The sequence below is a fragment of the Wallemia mellicola genome (genome assembly GCF_000263375.1).
Source record: "Wallemia mellicola CBS 633.66 unplaced genomic scaffold WALSEscaffold_6, whole genome shotgun sequence".
In the NCBI taxonomy this organism is placed as follows: domain Eukaryota; kingdom Fungi; phylum Basidiomycota; class Wallemiomycetes; order Wallemiales; family Wallemiaceae; genus Wallemia; species Wallemia mellicola.
The window spans coordinates 300,653-322,837 of record NW_006531963.1 but is presented as its reverse complement, the minus strand read 5'-3'; the positions used below and the strand labels follow the sequence as shown (position 1 = coordinate 322,837).

General features: G+C 41.2%; 5 protein-coding genes across 5 annotated transcripts; 3 read left to right on the top strand and 2 right to left on the bottom strand.

The window, feature by feature from the left end:
* Nucleotides 1-46: 46 nt before the first annotated feature.
* WALSEDRAFT_32065 (hypothetical protein) lies at nucleotides 47-3,373 on the top strand. Its single transcript, XM_006957570.1, has 6 exons — nucleotides 47-438; nucleotides 484-568; nucleotides 618-655; nucleotides 704-2,476; nucleotides 2,524-3,157; nucleotides 3,206-3,373. The coding sequence occupies exons 1-6, from the start codon at nucleotides 67-69 to the stop codon at nucleotides 3,259-3,261; spliced, it is 2,958 nt and encodes a 985-aa protein (XP_006957632.1). The 5' UTR covers nucleotides 47-66; the 3' UTR covers nucleotides 3,262-3,373.
* Nucleotides 3,374-3,951: 578 nt separating this feature from the next.
* Nucleotides 3,952-7,602, bottom strand: WALSEDRAFT_57016 (subtilisin-like protein). The gene is made up of 5 exons (XM_006957569.1): nucleotides 6,873-7,602; nucleotides 5,514-6,733; nucleotides 4,259-5,460; nucleotides 4,066-4,214; nucleotides 3,952-4,018 (listed from the first exon to the last, which is right to left on the bottom strand). The coding sequence occupies exons 1-5, from the start codon at nucleotides 7,285-7,287 to the stop codon at nucleotides 3,981-3,983; spliced, it is 3,024 nt and encodes a 1,007-aa protein (XP_006957631.1). The 5' UTR covers nucleotides 7,288-7,602; the 3' UTR covers nucleotides 3,952-3,980.
* A 4-nt stretch (nucleotides 7,603-7,606) lies between these two features.
* Nucleotides 7,607-8,844, top strand: WALSEDRAFT_68354 (WD40 repeat-like protein). Its single transcript, XM_006957568.1, has one exon. The coding sequence runs from the start codon at nucleotides 7,614-7,616 to the stop codon at nucleotides 8,697-8,699; it is 1,086 nt and encodes a 361-aa protein (XP_006957630.1). The 5' UTR covers nucleotides 7,607-7,613; the 3' UTR covers nucleotides 8,700-8,844.
* On the bottom strand, nucleotides 7,705-10,052 carry WALSEDRAFT_32064 (hypothetical protein). The gene is made up of 3 exons (XM_006957567.1): nucleotides 9,057-10,052; nucleotides 8,891-9,002; nucleotides 7,705-8,845 (listed from the first exon to the last, which is right to left on the bottom strand). The coding sequence occupies exons 1-3, from the start codon at nucleotides 10,038-10,040 to the stop codon at nucleotides 8,757-8,759; spliced, it is 1,185 nt and encodes a 394-aa protein (XP_006957629.1). The 5' UTR covers nucleotides 10,041-10,052; the 3' UTR covers nucleotides 7,705-8,756.
* Nucleotides 10,053-12,294: 2,242 nt separating this feature from the next.
* On the top strand, nucleotides 12,295-21,971 carry WALSEDRAFT_32062 (hypothetical protein; the record flags this gene model as incomplete). The annotated part of the gene is made up of 9 exons (XM_006957566.1): nucleotides 12,295-13,775; nucleotides 13,821-15,184; nucleotides 15,232-15,958; nucleotides 16,008-16,899; nucleotides 16,946-19,372; nucleotides 19,420-19,845; nucleotides 19,893-20,947; nucleotides 20,993-21,215; nucleotides 21,261-21,971. Coding segments are annotated over exons 1-9 (9,210 nt in total), but the record flags the coding sequence as incomplete, so codon positions are not given.
* Between the last annotated feature and the right edge of the window lie 214 nt (nucleotides 21,972-22,185).

The following is a 22,185-nucleotide window of genomic DNA, read 5'->3' as shown; positions in this document are numbered from 1 at the left end:
ATCGATAGCCGTTCAAGACGAACTGTTACGATCGACTCAACGAAACCGACGCTCTACGAGAGGAGAATGAAAGCAAATGATGCGCATACAACACCGAGAGTTAATTTACCATCAGATAATCTCAATTCTAGACTACTCGGCACCCCAACTAATAGCAGTACAACCAACAATCGCACACATTTCCCGAGAACACCATTCGCTAGTTACTTTGGAAGGTCTACTGAGAGTACTCCATTGTTGCAGTCGCATATAAACCCCCCTAGCCCTGGTCAAAGCTATTTCGGCTCGAGATCGTTGGGGATGGCTATCAATAGACATCGTAATAAGTCTAAAAAGCATGGATATGATGATCTATACGAAAATGATATGGTCGAATCTGGTAAAGGAGTTCGTACCTATGCACATACGCATACTTCGATCGATTACATTCACGATAAGGTGAGCTTGTGTCTTTAGATATTACCAAGGCTTGACACACGATAGGTCAAGGAAGGTGTTAGACTTAGACGTTTGCTGAGGAAGAAAGGCATTCGTGGTTTCTTGGAGAAATCTTTCGATAGAGCTCAAGGTATGCGTGATTTAGGATTTTGAGACACTTAGTTAATATTTGAATACAGGATGGTTTATAGTAACAATCATCGGAATAGTTACAGCTGTGAGTGCTAACGTCATAACATCACACCAGCCCCTTACATATAAGCAGATCATCGCATTCACAATAGTACGCACAGAAGCATGGTTGTTTAGTTTCAGAGATGGATATTGCTCAAATTCATGGCTTAAATCTAAGCAGTTCTGCTGTAATATAAAGTATACCAGCCATCAAGACAACTTTTCTTATCTAAGCGCTTCAATGCCAACACTTACAACTGATTGCCCAGAATGGACAAGCTGGGAAGATACCTTTGGAAAACGCTCATCTACTCTTCTTAATTGGACAATGGCTATAGCATTCGCATTCATATCATCCATCATCACAGTTTACATATCAGCATCTAACGCACCTTGGGTTAACGACTCAAATAGCGCTCGTTTGGAAGCATATCATCATGCAGCTTCTGGTAGAAAACAGTCAGTTTCCTCACCCATGAGCTGTTCACCTCAGCCGCATCCTTCATTGCACTCTCACAGGGACTCTATAAGTAGCTTTTTATACTCAAATGGCACAAATAAGACAAATTCTTTACATTCACATTCTCTTTCTAGGAAATCTAGTAGTGATGATGACAATTCCTTATATAGTGATTCTGACAACTTTGAGGAGGAATTACAAGCGAATAATGACGAATATGCTGATCAGTTTGATACAACTAATTTGCTATCCACACCAACAGCTGAGAAGTTACAATTGACAAGCCCACATAATTATCCCGTTATGTACTTTGCCGCAGGAAGCGGTATACCAGAGATGAAAGCAATTTTATCTGGATTCGTAATAAGGGGTTACTTGGGTGTATGTACTTTACTATGTAAAGGTATCGGGTTGGCTTTTAGTGTAGCTTCTGGTTTGAATTTAGGTAAAGAAGGTCCCATGGTACAGATTGCTGCATGTGTTGGAAATATTACATCAAGATACATTCGTAAATTTGAAACAAATGAAGCTAAACGTCGTGAAATTATATCAGCTTCTTGTGCAGCAGGTGTTAGTGTAGCATTTGGTGCACCAATTGGTGGTGTTTTATTCGCATTAGAAGAAATTTCTACGTACTTTCCTCCAAAGGTTATGTGGAGAGCTTTCTATTGCGCAAGTTTAGCTGCTGTTACATTGAAATTTTTAGATCCTTACGGCACTGGCAAGACAGTATTGTTTGAAGTAACATACGATCAAGATTGGAAATTCTTTGAGTTACCATTTTTCTTCATAATTGCTATAGCTGGTGGTTTATACGGTGCTTACTTTTCAAAGTTTAATATTTGGTGGGGAAAGAATGTAAGGATGCAATCAATCGTTAAGTCACATCCAATTATTGAAGTAGTTGTAATTACTTTAATAACCGCTGTCATTTCTTCTTACAATCCCTTAACTGAAATGGGAGGAACAGAGTTGGTTTCGACTTTATTGAGTGAATGTCCTTCAAAGTCATCTGGTAAAAAGCTCAAAGGAATATTCGCCACACTTTGCGCAAGGGAAGGTCAAGCACCATGGGGTATTATCAAGACACTTTCACTCGCCATAGGTATCAAAAGTGTTTTGACTGTCATTACATTTGGTATGAAATTACCTGCTGGTATTTTTGTACCTACTTTAGCAGTTGGTGCCTGTTTTGGTAGAATGGTTGGATTGGTTATCGAATATTGGTCAATAGTTCAGCCAGATTCGGCTTTGTTTGGTCAATGTAAAAGTCAATCGAAGTGCATGTTAAGTGCAATATACGCACTTATTGGAGCGGCCTCTGCACTTTCTGGTGTCACTAGAATGACTATATCTTTAGTCGTTATCGTATGTGAATTAACAGGCACGTTAAATTACGTAGTTGTGGGTGATACTATGTTTTTAAAGAGCTTCACTGAATAACAATACAGCCAACAATGCTATCAATCTTGATCTCTAAAACTTTAGCAGATACAATCGAACATAAAGGCATATATGATCTCATTATTGATATGAACAAGTTACCTTTCTTAGATGCTAAGCATGAGTACAGATTTGGTAAAGATTCAGTACTAGATGTCGCAACTAAAAAAATACCCGTGATAAGGATTGATCAGGAACATTCAGTTTGCACATTATTAGACAAGTTGGATAGTTTAGTAATGAGAGGATTATCAGATTCAGGATTTCCTTTAATAATTGATGATGAAGGTATAATTAGATTAGTTGGATACATAGCAGCTAATGAACTAGAGCATGCGCTTGATTCACTTTCACATAATCCATCAGCTCGTGTGAGATTTACACCATTCGATACACTCCAGAATAGCATTTTAACTCAATCTACAAATAATTCCAATTCTAATTCAAGATCAAGGCTTACACTCTTTAAGAGATTTTCAGGTGTACATGACGCACCACTTTCGGCAAATCCTTATGATCTTTCAGCATATTGCGATCTCAGTCCTGTCGTAGTTAGACCCGAAGCACCTATGGCATTAGTACATGATAATTTTAGTAAGTTGGGCGCAAGGCAAGTATTTGTCGTTGACTCAATTGGTGGTTGTGAGTTTGTCTACTTCCTTCGTGATGAAATACTGATGAAACGTGCAGTTCAAGGTGTTGTTTATAGAAAACGTTGGATTGATTACCTTAAATCATTGGAGTAATATATTGTCTCATTTAGGAAAGTACGACCGTTGTTCAACAATTTTTTTAACGAATTCATTTACGATTAATTCTCAATTTATCTTATTTATACTAATAGCTGTTGTTACATCGTTTTATACATAAATTACATAATTTTGTTACTTGTATAGCCTGGTACAATTGCCACCGAATCGGAAATGGATGATAACACAACGGTGAGGTCAGATTGGGTATAAATTACATGACGTGTTTCAATTGAGGGTATAAATAAACGTGATTTCTACACTCTGCGCTTTTCATTAACCATTGAAATCCTGAATAAAGTAAATAGTAAGCGAAAATCACTGTCCATTAGTTTTGTCTTTCTAATTATCTATAAGTGAGTTACAAAGTACAATCAGATGACGTTTTCGAGGACGTACAAGAAAGAGGACTTAATGCCTCAGCAGAGGACAATAAAGCTAGTCGTACAGAAGAGACAGGGGATCCATCCGCTGAGCTTGAGGATCTTGACTACGACGAAGACGTAAATAAACTTAAGAACTACAAAGGTCCTGCATCTAACCTCAGAGGTGCAAGACCTCACTTTAAACAAGATGATGTCTTTGACAACCTTGTTGCAAACGCTGAAAGAGACGACTTTAACGGCCAAAATTGATTGTAAAAACACAAATTGATGTATATTTGTACATAACCAATAATTATTAATTGTCCATTCTATAATATGTCTATAAGTTGTCTATTTGATTGTGAATTTCTCCGATAACCATGTTTCATCTGATGTGAAAATTAGATATTACTAGTAAATCGAAGACAATACCCACAGTCATCGTTGTTATTTTCATCACCATGTACTTTGAGAGCACTAATGTGGAATCTGTAAGTTCCACTTGGTATGGTCTGTCCGTTGGCGAATTTGCCGTCCATATCATAACGTTGATAGGAACTACCTTGACCAGAACCCATGAAACCACTTTATGAATGTAAGTGAAATCTTAGAAACTAAGTTACACTTACTTGCGAGATACGCCTAGCTCTTCATAGAGTACACCGCTTTTGGCACTTCGTTCATCATCACCAAAGATATCGTTCATCCAATTGAGTACACCATTGATAACATTACGTTTCGCTGTGTCATCAACTAGATCGATACGAAGATATGGTGATGGTCCTGTCAATCTGTATATAACAGCAGGTTTGTCAAGTCCGATCATACTGAATGAGTCGACAGTATCTATGAGATTTTTATCCGACTGACGGAATGCAAATGGTACTGGAAAACCTTGTTGAAATAGATCATCAGTGTTGTCTAACACCTGCATCTTCGAGAGATCGCCAGCTATACCATTATAAGATACCTGTAATCTAGATTCAGGAGATTCGAGTACAATCCAACCGGAATACACAGGCAGACGATGATCATCTATGTCTTTGTAGCTGAAGTTAACGTCGAGTGAAGCTGAAGAATTGGCAGAAACGGTTAATGTAGTTGGAAAGTCAACTTCTGCGGAATCAGTAGAATGCTCTGGTAACCATGTACGTGGTTGGATGGTACCATCATCGAGGACGTAACCCGTAAGAGCAGGTTGGTGCAATATTGTGAATGTAGTTTCTTCAGAGCCCATATTTACAACCTCGATAGTATGTGATTTGGAAACACCATTGTAGGTGTCGTTTAGATTAAGTATATCAGGAAGAGCATACGTAGTCGCGTCGAGTGTTGCCGTCAAATTTGCGACACCTGAACCTTGTAAGACTGTGAAGGCAGGTCCAGGAATGTCATCGTCTAACATGACACTAGTTGCGCCGTTGAGCATAAGTGCGCGCGCGACATCTGGTTTCAACATTTGTCCTTTCCGACGTGCATCCTGAAGGAGAAGAGCTAACATTGAAGAATAGTATGGTGCTGAGAATGAGGTTCCAGATTGTATCATGTAATTGTTACCCGGTGCAAGTGTTGGAATATTTGCTCCAGGAGCTCCCACAGCTGGTTTACCATAGCCATCTGCACTTGGACCCATACTACTATACTGTGATATAAGTCCATCTCGTGGATTCTCCTGCAGAATTGGTGTATAATGGAGGGTAATGTTCTCTCCATCAAGCAGATTGCGTGTTGTGTTGAGATTGATAATAGCCGTATCTAGTCCTTCCACAGCAGGTGATGAAGTTAGGTTTCCATTAATGTCTGAGATTAACACCAATGAAGCGTTTGCAGACTATCAGAGGTGTCAATTTAAGTTCAGCATTCGTGAAAACATTTAACACTTACTTTAAGGTTCTCAAGCTTCTCGCCAATACTACATCCACCAGGTTTGATGATAACAGCAACATCATCGAGTTTATCAGAAGTAGTGACATTATTGCAAGCATCTGAAGTAGAATTTCCACTTTTATCTAGAATGTAGGCCGGAACTGTGACGTTCATTTTGTTGAACGAGGTTGCAGGGACGTAAGGGAACCTATCACCGGGTTTGCTTTCCATAGTGAGTGATGCATTAAGGTAAGGTACGTATGGAAGATCAGTTGAGGCGACTGGGGTTACACCAATACCACCAGCCGGGGAATTGGAGTATAGTAAACCCTGCAGACCATAATTACCAGCACTTGTAACGACATGTCTACCTTTTTCAACTATTCTCGATGCTACTACAGATGGCAAAGAAGTGGTCCAACCGTCTGGACCACCTGCTGAAATATTTATAATATCGGCGCCATCTTCGTAGGCCTTGATCAAACCCATTGCGAGGACATCATCACCAGAGCTACCATAACAGCCAAATATCCTGTACATACCGAAAGTTGCATTAGGAGCGGCACCTGGCAGCTGCTCAAGTTGTGATGCGGCGACACCAATTGTGGATGTACCATGAGATTTACAAGTCGTCGCACCGAGTGGACCTGGACTGATGTCGTGTGTTGTTGTGTTGTAGTTATCCCCGACTAAATCCCATCCATGTGAAATGGGACAATTTTCACCAAAACAACCACCCAAACCAGGGTGGGTGTAATCGACACCGTCGTCTATGAATGCTATAAATATACCATCGCCTGTTAAGTTACGCTCATGTGCCTGTGTAATAGCAGATTGACGTAATGCAGATGCGGACAAGAGCTGGACTGAGCTATGACTAGGGAGTGCCTGAGTACCTGAGACGAGTGGATATAGCTGTGAATTGTAAGCCGACTGAGTAGACAAATCCAATGAATCTTGTGATAGAGAATTTGCAGGGTTGTCAAACGAGTTTATTGGGTAGACATGCTTGACAGATTGTAGGAGAGGAAGGTGTATACGATCCTCGTGATTGTTTAGTAAGATAGATGCGCCGGTAAACAAATCAGAAGAAAAGGTGTGAGTGAGCGTGTAGGGGATATCCCTCTTGTTAAGCTGTTCGAAGAGTGTCTGATGTGGTGCGTCAATCTCCAAAGTGTAGAGCAGCTGTCTAGTAGTCGGACGGCTATCTCTCCAATCTATAGCGAGAATAAACGGCGCTATAAAGAGACACAATAGCAGATGTACTACTATCATCTGAGACCAGTATTATTCTATGACGGTGGTGGTAGCTAATCAAGGTGAAATCTAAATAAAAAAATAAATATTACAAGCGTCTCTGCTTCTTAGGTCTTGTACCGCCTCTAACGAGATGGGTTTTGTCTTTTATGAGCGTCAATCTTTGTTTGAAGGATTCACCCTGTTGTGAGAGGAGTGCAGCCCAGCTAGCAAATCTACCCTGTCCGAAACCTCTGAAATGCATTTCTATAGGGCCAAATTTAGATTGATGAAGGGGTGAGTCTGGTGAGGATTGGTTGATCATGTCGAATAGTTTGATGGTGGACTGGTAGCCAGCTTCATAGCCAGATTTCTGTGAGGATTTGAAGCCAATAGAACCTGATGATAGCCAAGTTATTGGTTGGTTGTTGTTGTTCGTCAGTGTTATAATAGTGTTATTCCTCGTCGAGTGTACGTTTATTATCGATTTGTGAGCTGTTTTATTGTAGTTTATGAATTGTAGCTTGCTATTTAAATTTTTTGCAAAGTTATTCATCTTTTAGTCCTCAGTGTTAGTTCTTTAGACGTTCAATCGTATGAGAAGGAGTATTTCAACTAAAAATATAAAAATACTTGATATGATTACAGTTTTTAAAGGCAGCGTGTACTTTTCATTCTCCCCTAGATCCTCTGTTTCATTCTTCCTTAGTAGAAATAAAAAACTGAAGTATCCAGCTAGTACGAGGTATAGCAAGCTAATATCGTCGTACTTTATAACGATACTGCTGACTATTATAAGACATATTATCTCCCTGTAACTCAACAACGTTCTATTCCTCGCGTTTAGTGTGTCTTTAACTACTTCATTCATATTTGTGAACTATGAAGAACAAAAACGTTATAAAAACTACGAAGAAACTAAAAATATACAATTTAAATTTATCCAAAAATTATTTCCTATTGTCTTATAATAACAACTTGGCTATCATCAACAGCCAGCCTTTGGAGACCCTGCTGTCAGTCGACCTAAACGGTAAATTATCAAACAGTAGATTATTCAATAATACTAATTGCTTACTATTGATTGGTAACCAGCATGATTCCGCTTTTTCCCCTAATAAGTTGGTTTTATATGACGTCACCACTCAACTTGTCATATCTACCATTGAATTCAATCAATTCATTTCCAACATTGAAACCTCCGGTGAATTTGTCATCATTTCTATTGATAATACTATCTTCCTCTTCCGATTATCGAATAACTACTCAATTGAACGTCTTTTCAGCTCAAGTTGTCATTCAAATAGTCCTTTAGCTATTAACTTCTATAACAATCGCCTGATAACTCTGGCCGCCGGTAACAAATTTGGCCACCTACAGTTAATAACCCACTCTATCAACCTCACTTCAACAAAGTTCATACAAGCTCACTCGTCAAAACTGTCAGCTTTAGCTTTGTCTTCTGATAACAGTCTCTTTGCGACCTCATCAGTAACAGGAACAGTTGTTAGGATTTGGGATACAAATTCCTGTAAAGCTATCCATCAGCTAAGAAGAGGCTCTGATTTAGCTAAAATTTTCTCCTCTTCAATAGCCTTCTCTCCTGATTCAATTCACTTTGCGTTAATATCTGATAAAGGCACGATACACCTCTGGGATTTAACTAAACAGCCTACATCTTCATATTCTTACCTATCACACAAATACTTCACTCCGAAGAGATCAAATGCACAATTTCACCTTCCTTTGTTGGATAGACACGCTAAGCACTCTCCTTTTGTCACATCATCGCAGAATTATGCACAATTTGACGACTTTGAAGAGTCATTCAATCTTTCTTGGGAATCTAACAACGTTATTGTCATCGCATCGACGTTTGGTAGGCTATTCAGACTATCGATACCGACTAATGTTGATGATAATCAATTACAACTACTGGATTTTAGGAGCTTCTCAAAACTACTATAAGCCAACGCTTACAATTACAACATTTCATTATATACCTTTGTCATTACTATCGTTATATCATTTCCTATCATGAATGCATAAGCTGGCGACGTCTCCTGATTTTGTGACCTCCATGATCACACCTAATACATCAAAACTAACGAGCTCTGGATGATTTATTAGTTTAGTCAAATATGAAAGTAATTTCATACCCATCATACCCATATCTTCGTTCCATTCTTTTAGTCCAACTTCATGTGCTCTATCTAACACCATCTTATCTATTTGAACGTTCTTGTTGAGTTTTGCAATGACAGAATCGATCTTTGATGATTAAATTAGCAAAGTTCCTACTATGAGCGAATTAATAGCACTCACTTTATCGACAAATGTTATACTTGTCTCCTGTACTTCACCAACCTTCACATCCACTTTCTCACCATTCGATACTTTATTGTGTTTATTGCGCTTCGTTTGCTTATTATTACTGCCATTTGATTGTTGTGAATTAGTACTTCCATTCGTTTCCTGTGAGCTGGCAGTCCCCATAGGTTGACTGAGCTCTTTCGTGAGATTGATTTGCCAAGGACACCTATTGTATGCTTGAAAGAGTGGTGTTGCGGGAACGTTTGAATGTAGTATCAACTTCTCTACTTTATGGGTAACTGTATTGAGCATTACATCGAAACCTAATGCGGGGTAGTTGTAGAAAACACCCCTTGCTAAGTCAGATGCATCGCTACCAGCATACACTTCCAGTCTTCTATCACGCTTTTCAAACGTAGATTCCGGTGGACCAAAAGCGCTGACTACATCGGTTGAATGTGAGACACCCAGCTTAATTTCGATTTCGGGTGAATCATTAGTAAAGTTAAACAAAACGCTATCGTGTGGAATGACATATACGCGCGATAGCTGACCTTCAAGAGTAGGTGTTGGTGTACTAGAGATGGTTACGGATGTTGACTGTCCGTTGTTGAATGTCCACAACATCCCAGGCCAACTGTCGAGGTTCTCGCTTCTACAAGGGCCGAAAAGCTGACCGGCTGTTGTCCTACTGAGCGCATCATTCCTAGGTACAATAATATCATTTTCGTATGTGAGGTCAAAGGAGATACTGGGCAATGACATCGTCATAGTGCTTAACCGCTGAGTTGTGCCCTCGAAATGAAGATCTATAGTGCTCGGATTAAGTCGTACTATTATGGGCGCTGTAATAGAGCTGTTACAGTCGTTCGATTCACCGTGTACTGTCACTGAAGAGGTTGAGATGATTGGACGATACTTCAACTCGTTTAGGACGCTGTAAAGGCTGTCACCTAATTTAAACATCCCCAACTGTCTACCAGGGTATAGGGCCATCATTGAATCTGGGTGCTTTGCTGCCATCTCTTGACTGCTATAAGGAGAGATCTCTTCAACACCAACAGCCACCATCTCAATCAGGAAATATTAAAAAAGGCGCATAAAAGCCTGAAATATTAATTAATTGTATAATTATTAGCTGTATATATACACAAGATGGCGACAGACTCACCACCGACAACTTCTATCGCCAAAGTTGGTATTAGTCTCGGTGTAAAGGATTTCAATGTCGATAGCTACGCGGCTAGGCTGATAGATCCAGATTTAAGTTAGTCTATCCACCTCTTATCCGCGTCTCTAACTTCTCGTAGATTTGAAAGACAAACTGGCGATATCTCTAGAACTACGAGACAACATCGACCAGATCTCCCAGCATCAAGACTACGCAAAGTACCTCTCCACTCTACTGCCCGCCTTTCTCGGCGTACTCAGAGATTCCAAAATCTCACTTAGTAGCGGGAGCAACGAACACAAATTCCGTAACACTATCCTCACTCTCGTACATCGTTTTCCACCTTCTCCCAGTATATCCTCACGGGTTCCCGAATTGTTCGACGTTCTTCTCAACACTCTTCGCAACGACAACGAAGAGAATGGCTGGCTTTGCGTAAAGATTATTATCGATCTTGTACGCTCTTTCAAGAAAGAATGCGAAGGGCCAAGTAAATCTTTTCTAGAAGTTTTCAAAGGTATGCTCGAACAAATGCCAAATGTCGTCAGCCAGGTTTTTCCTCAGGATGGCTCTGGATTATGTAGCGAACCTTCGAAATTTAAAGGCAGTGGAACGACAGCTGAGCCAAATCAAGCTCCAAAAGAACTACTCGCTGCGTTTAATTCCTTCAAAGTTATCACAGAATGCCCAATAGCCGTCGTTTGTATTGTGCAATCATACCAGATCACACTCGCGCAGTACATGCTTGACACTTTCGTTAGTCTCTCGGTTAGCATTCTGGAACTTGAAGCTGGTCCTCAGAAGGCCCTTCACGAAGAAGCTGAAAAGGAAGGCCGCATAAACACGTCGATATCACCTTTGATCAAGAATCGTAATCTTTACTGCGAATTTATCTTTGCACAAGTCAAAACTGTCTCTTTTATTGCCTACGTTTGTCGTGCTTGGCATAGCTACGTTACACCACATGCGACAACACTCGCGAAGGCTTGTCTTAGACTTCTCAAAGACTGCCCAAGTGAGCTTTACTCAGCAAGGAAAGAAATTTTGGTCGCAACTCGTCACATTGCTGGTATAAATGAGATTGGTAGACCAGCATTCTTGAGTGTTTTCGATGAATTGCTCGATGATGATGTTATTGTTGGTAGTGGTGTCATGACTAGAGAGACACTTCGGGTACTTGGTATGGGTCTCCTTGCTGATGTATTCGGTAGCGTTCGCGGTGATCTCTCCTTTGAGCAAATTAGCAAAACTCTAAACAGGGCATTGGTCAACATGCTTGACCCTACTCTACCACCACATGCCCACTCCATTTCTATAAAGAAAATAGTGGCTCTCATCGACCGCATCGTAACAGCAAACAACTCAAACGGTAATACTAATGCACCGGTTGGTCAAGATAATCCGAATGAGATGCTTCATATGATTGTTCATGCTTTGATATCTAAATTAAAGAGTATTAAGTTGTTCAAGGATGATTTGGTCAAGTTGAAACTTATACCTGGCCCAAGAAGAGGTGTTAAAGTTGAAGAAGACGAAGGAACCGATGGTATGGATATTGATAACGATAATGAAAAGGAGCAGTCGTTTGTTACGGCTAAGTCATCTGCTGATGAAGTGGACGAGATTGCAGTTGAGCAAGCCAAACCAGTTGGTGCACTAATAAATGTAATCGAACCATCGAGTGAGAAAGTTAGAGATGCAAGGATCACGTTTAGGTTTACTTTGCAAGCTTCTATTGCTGCTATTACTGCCTTCAAGCATATCCCTACGAACACGGCCACGGGTCCAAAAGGAAACCTCAATGCTCAGGGTGCGGCTGGACCAGATTCAGAAACACTTTGCGATTTCTTCAAAGCCAGTGTACAATGTTTCGGTTTATATGACAGGAAAGGTGATAAAGAAGGTGCCGAAAATCTTGAAAACTTCTTTACAGCTTTGTTGCGTGTCGAAGCTCTCGTCTTCCAGGATGTCATACAGAAGATGCTACCATATCTCGTCGACCAGATTCTCGAACATCCACCACTTTTTAACTCTATCAACGTCTTCCTAAGTCATGACCCCCAATCCCAGATATTTTTGAGCACACTCATCAAGTTCTTCATCGAGAATCTCGAGGTATTTTCCAGTGATGATCACGAAAGGATTACACTCTTCCATAAGATCTTCAAGCACATTATGAGCGCCATATCACCGCCAAATGACTATCTTTTCGCTGGATGTACAGGTAACATCATGCTCAAGAGTATAAAGTTGGCTCACAAGTCGAGGAACCCTTACAACTATCTCATCCTCCTTAAGATACTCAGTCAAGCGATAGGGGGAGGCCGTTATGAGAAGTTTTACATAGAGGTTCAAGCTCTATTGCAATCCTACATAGATGGTTTAACAAATCTTCTCGATGAGGCTGACAAAGTAAACAAAGAGCTTATCATCCAGCTTTTCTTGATCCTCCCAATGCGATTTCAAGTGGTTTTACCTTTCCTTCACTCCCTTACACGTCCGCTTTGCATGGCTCTTGAATCGAAGAACGATGAAATTGTCGAGCAGGCTCTTCGCTTGGTCGAGATCTGCGTTGAGACTCTCAATCCAGTCTATGTCGATCCAATTTTGGCACCACAGATAAGACAGATTCAAACAGGGATCTACCGCCTCCTTAAACCTGTCCCAGCCAATCATAAGTTGGCGCATACCGCTGTTAGAGTTCTCGGTAAACTTGGAGGAAGAAACCGTAAGGCAATTAATATCCCTGCTCGTGTTTCACCAAGGGTCGTTGATCAATCTGCATCAATACCTGTTGAATTCCATGATAAAGAGGGAGTTAAACAGCTCAATTTAGTGCCTTTAGTCGATTTGGCTACGAAAGCTATCCAAGTTGCCAGTGACGACTATGCCCATGCAGTATCCACTGATCGCAAAGTCCAGAAGGGTGGAGATGAAGAGAAGGCTATTGGTATACTTAAGCATTCGATAGCTCCATTAATATTGAATGGTCTTAATGGTGTTTTGCAGGAGGACCTCTATCAGAAAGTTCTCGATTCTCTCTTCGATGCCGCGCTAGTACCTTCGTTAACAGATCTCAGCTTGGATTTCGTGAAAGAACTCGCAAGCTTCATTCTCACAAGGGAAATGAAAGAAGGTATATACTTATCTGATGGTATTCCCGCTCTGTCGAGAATAGCCTGCTTTACACTAGATGCAGTTTGCTCCAGTCTCAAACTTACTGTGTCTCATGATGATACTCTCTCTCGCGACCTCGTCACTGCTATCATTCGCGATGTCGTTACTGAAACTGTCAATGAAGATTCACAAATCGACGTTAAAACATATATGCTCAATCAGATTGCCAGTAGGTTTGCAAGTCTTTGTCACGATCAGCTCTGGCGCTGCAAACTTGCCGGATTGGCCGGTATGAATATCTTAACTGGTGAAGAAGTTGGTCTTGGTGAAAAATGGGTAGCTGGACATCAAATCGAGTTCTACAGAGCGGCTATATACATTCTCAAAGACATGCCCCATGAACTCCCGAATGATGTTGATGAAGTCACTGCCTTTGTGAAGAAGTAAGTAGCTTTCGCGTCGTAAGATTATAAGCTGACTTAAATCAGGTTGATTGATATATGTAATGGTCCAAATGGACCTGTTGTCAGTGAGAATGCAATGGATTACATGGAAGCTTCCCGTCCATCCACACCAGCGACGAATATTGCAAATCCATTCAACGCCCTCAACCGTCATATGGACTCACCCTCAACAAGCTCCACACCAGGCGGTACAGACCCACAAAGATCGCAATTTAATCACCTGATCAGCATTCTCATTGCTGATTTGACATCGCCTAAGGATATTGTGAGGAAGACGACACAGAAGACTCTCACACAGCTTTCGGAAAGGACACAAATTCCAATTCATGAGCTTCTCGCTCCAGGAAAAGGTGTTCTCTCAAGCGCCATTTATCACAAGCCATTACGTGCTTTACCTGTTCCTATGCAAACCGCTCGTATTGAGGCTGTCACATACTGTCTTCAGCTTAGACCGCCTCTTCCACCGATGGAATCGCAAGAAGGAGAGAACCAGCCTGAGTCTGACAAAGGAACTGCAAATGAAGCCTCAGCTGCAACGTCTGCATCAGTTAATAACAAGCACCCAGGTGTTTTAGAGATTAATGAAGATTTGACAAGATTTGTCCATGAAGTACTAGGTATTTCTGACGCAGAGGATGTCGCAATTATTGGTCAACGACCACCACATATTGTTCAACTCGCATTGGCTGAACTTAGAGTGGCATGCGTTAAGCTCTTGACAGCTGCCACTGCGACTAGTGACATTTTCAGAACCGCAAACCAAGCTCGTATGCGTATAATCAGTGTATACTTCAAGAGTCTCTATGCTCGTAATTCTGAACTTCATGGTGTAGCACACGAAGGAATAAAGCAAGTATTGGTACAATCTGGTAAAGTTCCTAAGGAGTTGTTGCAAACGGCCCTCAAACCAATCTTGATTAACTTGAGCGACACTCGTAGAATAAATATTGCAGGATTGGATGGATTGGCTAGATTACTCGAACTGCTTACTAATTACTTCAAAGTCGAAATTGGTACTAAGCTGCTCGAACATTTCAAATCACTCCTTGATGAGAAGGATTTGAAGGCAGCTCCATCACCAAAGATTAATCTTCCTCCCAATGCAACCATTCAACAGCAGCAACAAGCGACAGCTATGGCGGCACAAGCTAGTGTTCAACCACCTCTTAGTGGTGACCTCGCAGATTTACACGATGTTAAGATCATGGTTGCAATTGCAAATGTTTTCAGACTCTTGCCATCTGCTGCCAACATCTACCTTGAGCAATTCTCAAACTTGATCGTTCAGACTGAGCAGCGCTTTAGAAGGGTTCTTGGAAGTCCTTGGACAACCCCACTTGCACAGTATCTTGATAGATTCCCTAACGAAGCTAATGAATTCTTCTTTGGTGGGTATTGATATGAAACAATCCGCTGAGACTAACGCACACCACAGCTCGGATGGACTCTTCCGAACATTTCAACACTTACAGGGCTGCTTTAATCTCATCTCACGCTGTAAATCTCAGAGCAGACGTGCTTGCCAAACCGGAACGCATCGTGAACTCGTTCTTCTCGCCTGAAGCACTCACCAAGACTGGTTTCGCATTACATGGTCTTAAGATTGTTAGGGCTTTGATGGATCTGTCGCCAAACTTGCTAGCAGGTGAACAGAAAGGCAATGTCCTTTGGGAGGCCATATGGAGTCTTTGGTCACAATACGTTAATTCAGACAAACCTATCGTTGATATAGCCAGTCGTACGAAGGAGATAGAGACTCTGTTGGAGATCCTACTTATACATCTCAGTAACCACCCTGATCCGGCAATGTTGATCTATATGGCTGAAGTCTTCACCCTCAAGCTTCCAATCAACCTTGTTGGTTTGACAAGATTCTATATCAAGGATGTTGCGCTTTCCTCATCAAGTGAACTCAAGCAAGTTATTTTGAGTCACTTTGTCAACAAAATTCCAGATGAAAGCCTATCACAATCACACAAGATGTTCATCGTCAGACATATTGTCAATCCTATCGCGGTTGTTGCCAAGTACCGCCCGAATGAGACCGTTATCGATGAAGCATTTATCGGTGAGATGCACACTAAAGTCTGGTCACCATTCCAGAAAGATGATGAGTATACTGGCGTTGATAATGGATTCCTGATAGAGTTGCTTAATTTCTCGTGAGTGATGCAATTTCATTCTTGTCCTAGTATATTAACATTTTTTCAGTGCTACACTCGTAGATGTAGTTCCAGATCTCCTCGGAGAGTTCAAGAAGGATGTTATCAAATTTGGATGGAACTCACAAAGACATGTGGATACATCAGTCAAGCATTCTGGTAACATCCTTATGTGTAGATTCCTCAAGGCTTTCGACTCTCCAAGCAATCTTGCACGTAATGTCTATGTAGGTCTCCTTAAAGGTGTTCAGCCAGAGACAAAGAATATGGCACGCGAAGCACTCGATATTCTCACGCCTGTTTTGCCGCAGCGAGTCCCAGAAAGGGCACCAGCACCTGTCTCGCATTTACCTCAATGGGCTATTAGAATTAGAAGGGTGTTGGTTGAGGAGCAGCAATCAGCCGCTCAGCTCTCAACGATATACTCGCTTATCATCCGTCATAGTGAACTCTTCTACCCAATCAGAGAACTCTTCGTACCTCACATGCTTAACTCAATCACAAGGATGGGTATCATACCCTCAGCAGCAAATGACACACGCCAGTTATCAATCGATGTTCTCGAATTGATCCTTCAATGGGAGCAAAAGAGAATGAGCATGAGTGAAGAAGATAAGGAATCACAATCAGGTGATAAAAGGAGAGCATCGGAAGGTTTGGATGACCAACCAGCTGCTAAACGCACAAGATCTTCGACTGCAACAAGCACACCACAGCAGGGTACCCCACAACCAGCTCCAAAACCTTATATCCTCCATCATAATCTCCGAGGACATGCTATCAACTACCTTGTTAGGTTTGCGTCGATTTCTAACGAGTCTATCTCTGCTCCAAATTCACTTTCTGCCCGTGCAATCGAGCTCTTGAAGGGCTACCAGTCACTTGATAGTCACAATGATATTAGTGCTAAATTGGCTTACTTCTTGAAGGTGTTAACTCAGGTGGGTTGAAAATAATTTGAAATATTGATCTAATGTAGCACAATAGAGTGAATTGAAGGAAGAGTCAGCTACTGTTCATTGCAACTCCGCAGAAGTTCTCTGTGCACTTGCCTTACCTGAGCAGGATGCTTACTTCTTGAGCAATTTGGCAGGAATGGCACGTATTATTGAGAGATGCTATGCTTCAAACATCAACAGACTTCACCTCACTCTAGAATCACTCGTCAAGCGCATCTTCAGTATTTTGCCGTCAGTTACAGAGGACGACGATAGTCAGCAGGGTCGTGAAATTAAAGCATTCTCCAGTATGATTGAGAATATCATCAATGATGGACTTTCAGGTTCACGCAATCCACATAACGCTCTTTGCTTGCTTAGAGCTTGGACCGATGTACACCCTGACAAGTTCGACATGTTTATTCCGGCTCACATGCGTTTGCTTCAAATTATCACCCGTGAACACTGCTCAACGGACAAAAAACCTAGCTATCTTATTGATCCTAAGCTCATTCCTTTCACCCTCGAATTGGCTTGTAGAAGGGTATCGCAGCTTGGTGAGGCCAGACGTATCTTCCTAACTTGCATCGTCATGCTTATCGAAAGGACTACAAGTATTGACGTATGTAGCTCTATACTCGATATGATAAAGAATTGGATTACAGAGAAGAAGGAGGCATTTCCAACTGCTCGTGAAAAAGCAGGTTTGCTGATCAAGATGATGTCTATTGAGAATCGTCAATATGACATCAAGGGCGTTACGAATGACACACCATCAAAAGAAGCCTCAAAGAACCTCTTCAATGATTATTTGGAGTTAATTCTGAGTATTTATAAGGACTCCTTCTACGCTAGAAGTGAGCTCACGGTTAGGTTGGAGAATGCGTTCTTGTTGGGTTGTCGCGCAACCAATGGCGAGCTCAGAAGCCGCTTCATTGAGGTTTTCCATGAAAGCATGTATCTCTCTATTGCGTCTAGACTACAATACGTACTTGGTGTCCAGAATTGGGATTCACTCTCAAATGTTTATTGGATCCATCAGGCATTGGATTTAGTGTTAGGATCTATCAAATCTAACAATATCATCGTTAGTAGCGAGTTTGGTGAAAATGCCTTCGTACAAAAGTTGAAATCATTTACTATTGAAGGTCTTATCCAGCCTGTTCGTCAATTACAGTACATTGATGATGAATCAGCTCATGAGATCTGGGTTACCATCTTTGGATCAGCATGGTCATCCCTCAATCGTAAAGAGCAAGGCGAAATTACGAGACACATGATCGGTTTGCTTGCTCAAGAGTACCATTTGAAGCAAGTGGATGCACGCCCTAACATCATCCAGAGTATTTTGGAAGGTGTCCTTATAGCGTCACCTTCGATCGCTCTCCCTCCACACCTCGTTAAGTACCTAGGCAAAACATTTGGCGCGTGGCATACATCCATCCTTTTGTTAGAGCAACTGACAGAAGTTGGACGTGAATCAGAGTCTGTAAACGAACTTGCTAGAGATGCTTTGGCTGAAATTTACGCGGATCTTGCTGAAGAAGATATGTTCTATGGTTTGTGGAGACGTCGCTCCGGTTATCAAGAGACTAACGCTGCATTGTCTTACGAGCAGCTCGGTCTCTGGTCAGAGGCTCAAGTTCTGCATGAGAACGCTCAAATTAAGGCTAGATCTGGTAATGTTCCTTTCAACGAGCCAGAATATGCGATTTGGGAAGACCACTGGGTGTTGTGTTCTCAGAAGTTGCAACAATGGGACCTTCTTACAGATTTGGCCAAGAATGAATCCAACGCTGATCTCTTGTTCGAGTGCGCTTGGAGGACGTCTGATTGGTCCCAAGATAGAGAAGTTATTGAAGGCGCCTTCAAGAATTTGGCTGATATCGCAACTCCTAGAAGGAGAATATTCGAAGCTTTCATGTCGCTGGTCAGAGCTCAGGATACTAATGAGCCAGCAAATGACTTTAACAAAATTACTACGGAAGCTATTCAGTTATCTTTGAAAAAGTGGCACTCATTACCTGACATACCTGGTCCAGCTAATATACCATTGTTACACACTTTCCAACAATGCGTTGAGTTATGGGATGCTTCTAATATTTTCCAGACATTCCCAGCTACCAATGAGACCAATGTCGAGCAGCGTTCATCGGAAATTAAGAACATTGTTCATCAATGGAGGGATAGAATGCCAAACTTATGGGATGACATCAATATCTGGTCTGATCTCGTTGCTTGGAGATCACACGTGTTCCAAGCGATCAACAAGGTTTACTTGCCAATTATAAACAATCTGCAAGCGAACCCTAACGCGCCTAATACTGGTCAAAATAGCTTTGGCTACAGAGGTTATCACGAAATGGCATGGACGATCAACCAGTTTGCTCACGTTGCTCGTAAGCATCAGTTACAGGATGTCTGTATATCCCTCCTCACCAAAATCTACACTCTTCCTAATATTGAAATACAAGAAGTATGTTGAAAGTTAGATTGTTTTTCACCTTACTAACACAATCTTAGGCCTTTTTGAAATTACGTGAACAAGCTAGATGTCTTTATCCAACTACAGATGGTTTGGGCGCAGGTTTGGAAGTTATTAACAACACAAATCTGCACTTCTTCGCACCTTCCCAAAAGTCAGAGTTCTTTACATTGAAGGGTATGTTTACAGCAAAGCTTGGCCTGCACGATGATGCTACACAATCATTTGCTCATGCTGTTCAAACTGATTTGAACTTACCTAGAGCATGGGCTGAATGGGGACGTTATAATGACCAGCAATTCAAAGCACACCCAGAGAATATGTCACTTGCTGCTAACGCCATCAGTTGCTACCTTCAAGCTTCAGGCCTATACCGCAACCACAAGTCTAGAAAGCTTCTCGCACGTGTTCTTTGGTTGCTTAGTCTGGATGATGTTAACATGACTATCTCCAAGGCATTTGAGGTAAGTGATCTTTTCTTGTGCAAAAGAAAATTGACATGCGTCCTCAGGCTTACAAGGGTGACTTCCAAGTGTGGTATTGGGTAACACTCATTCCACAGCTCCTACTCTCACTTTCACATCGTGAGGCTCGTCACGCTCGACTTATTCTCATACAGATCGCCAAGAAATATCCACAGGCGCTATTCTTCCATCTTCGTACTACGAGAGAGGAGTACACTGTCCTCAGAAGACAAGCTCAAGCTGTGGCTGCAGCGAAAGCCGAGAGAGGTGAACCAACAAGCGGTGTACACCTTGCACCACCTTCACAAGGCATGCTTACACCACATCTTGGCTCTCCTGCACCACCACATGCTAAGCCTCAACAGCCATCGCAAGTACCACAACAAGCTTCTCAGCCTGGCCAATCCCAAGTACCACTTTACAAAAATCCATGGGATTGGGTTGATGAAGTTTTGTCTATTCTGAAGACTGCTTATCCATTGCTTACACTCTCGCTTGAAACAATGGTTGATCAGATTTCTGCCAGGTTCAAGTCAACACCTGAAGAGGATGGTTACAGATTTGTCAATGCTTTGTTAAGCGATGCTATCATGAACTACTCAATGAGAGACAAGAATTCTTCGTTGGAGTTGGCACAGACCACAAGACAGGCACTTAACAAGTTTGTTGAACAAGCTGTTATTGGTAAAGAAAAGGTGTTCGCAAATGAACCGGGACTCGGATCAGAACTGCAACTCCCACAATATGTCAGAAAACTGTTAGTCTGGAGAAAGAAGTTTGAGAAAGTACTTGGATCTCGACCAAGATTCCAGTCACTTGAGTATTCTCGTAGACATCTCATTGAGTTCCATCTCAACAAGTACGACCAGATCGAAATTCCAGGTCAATACAACAAACACGAGGATGAAGACAGGTCTACATTCTTGAAGGTTGCTAGAATTGCACCTAAGTTCGAATTCTACAAATCACACGGCGTCAGTTGGAAGAGACTTACATTCGTTGCCGTCAATGGAACCAGACATCCATTTATGGTACAAATGCCACCTACTAGACATGTGAGACGTGAAGAGCGTAATCAGCAAATCAGCAGAATATTTAATGCGTAAGTTCATCTTAATTGGATTAATATGTCTCACAAAAAATATAGCGTTATTGATCGTCGTAAAGAGTGCAGACGTAGAAATATCTACTTCAATGCGCCGCTTTCTGTCCCATTGTCTACTAGCTTGAGACTTGTGCAGAGCGATCCAAGCACTGTCTCATTAGAGGATATTGCGAACAAACACTGCGAAGAGTTGGGTGTAGATAACATCACACCAATACTCAATTATATTGAGAAATTGAAGGCCGTGTCCAAACCAGAAGATTCAGTGAGTCCTTTTAGAATTATTGTTTCTAACCTAATGAAATATAAGGAAACTACCACACTTAGCCTCAAGATGGAGATCATTGAAGAAATTGCAAACAAATACGTACCGGAAGACGTCTTAACGAAATACATGAATAGATGTGCAAATAGTCCATCAGAGTTTTGGATGTTGAGGAAGCAAATGACAAATCAAATTGCTACATTGATCTTCATGACGTATTCATTCTGTATAGCACATCGTCAGCCACATCGTATAATGATCACGCCTTCGACTGGCGCTGTTCACACTACAGATGTAATTCCTGGGTCAATAAACCAAGAATGTCAGTTATCCAATCCAGAATCAGTACCATTCAGATTAACACCAAACCTCCAACATTACTTGACGTCTATCGGTATTGAAGGTCTTCTAGTCTCATCGATTGTTTCATTAGGAAGATGTTTAACTGAACCTCAATATGATTTAGAGAATCAGTTAAATTTGTTCGTCAGAGAAGATGTATCTAGCTGGTTCACGAACCAACGTCGTCAAAACCCTTCAGATAGTGAAGTTAGGAAATGTATACAACAAAACGTAGACGGTATTGTCGCAAGAGCAACGGTACTAGGTTGTAAATATGAGCGTGAACAATTCAATCAGAATCAAGGTAACGCAAATAACCAAAAAGTCATACCAGCATGTCAGAGTGTGTTGGAGTTGATCGCTAAGGCTACTAATCCGATAGAATTGGCAAAGATGGATCCACAATGGGCACCAGTAAGTAATTCGTTTGATTTAATTTCAATTCTAACTAATCTTCCCAGTGGATTTAATCATGTTATTAATAGTAACTACACATATGAATGAATTATTGTAAATATAAATTATTTTTCTTTTAAGCTATATGATATTTGATAGATAAAAGTTTCTTATGTGATTAACAATGTGTTACCAATTAATAAATATTACGACATCACTTGACATAGACCAT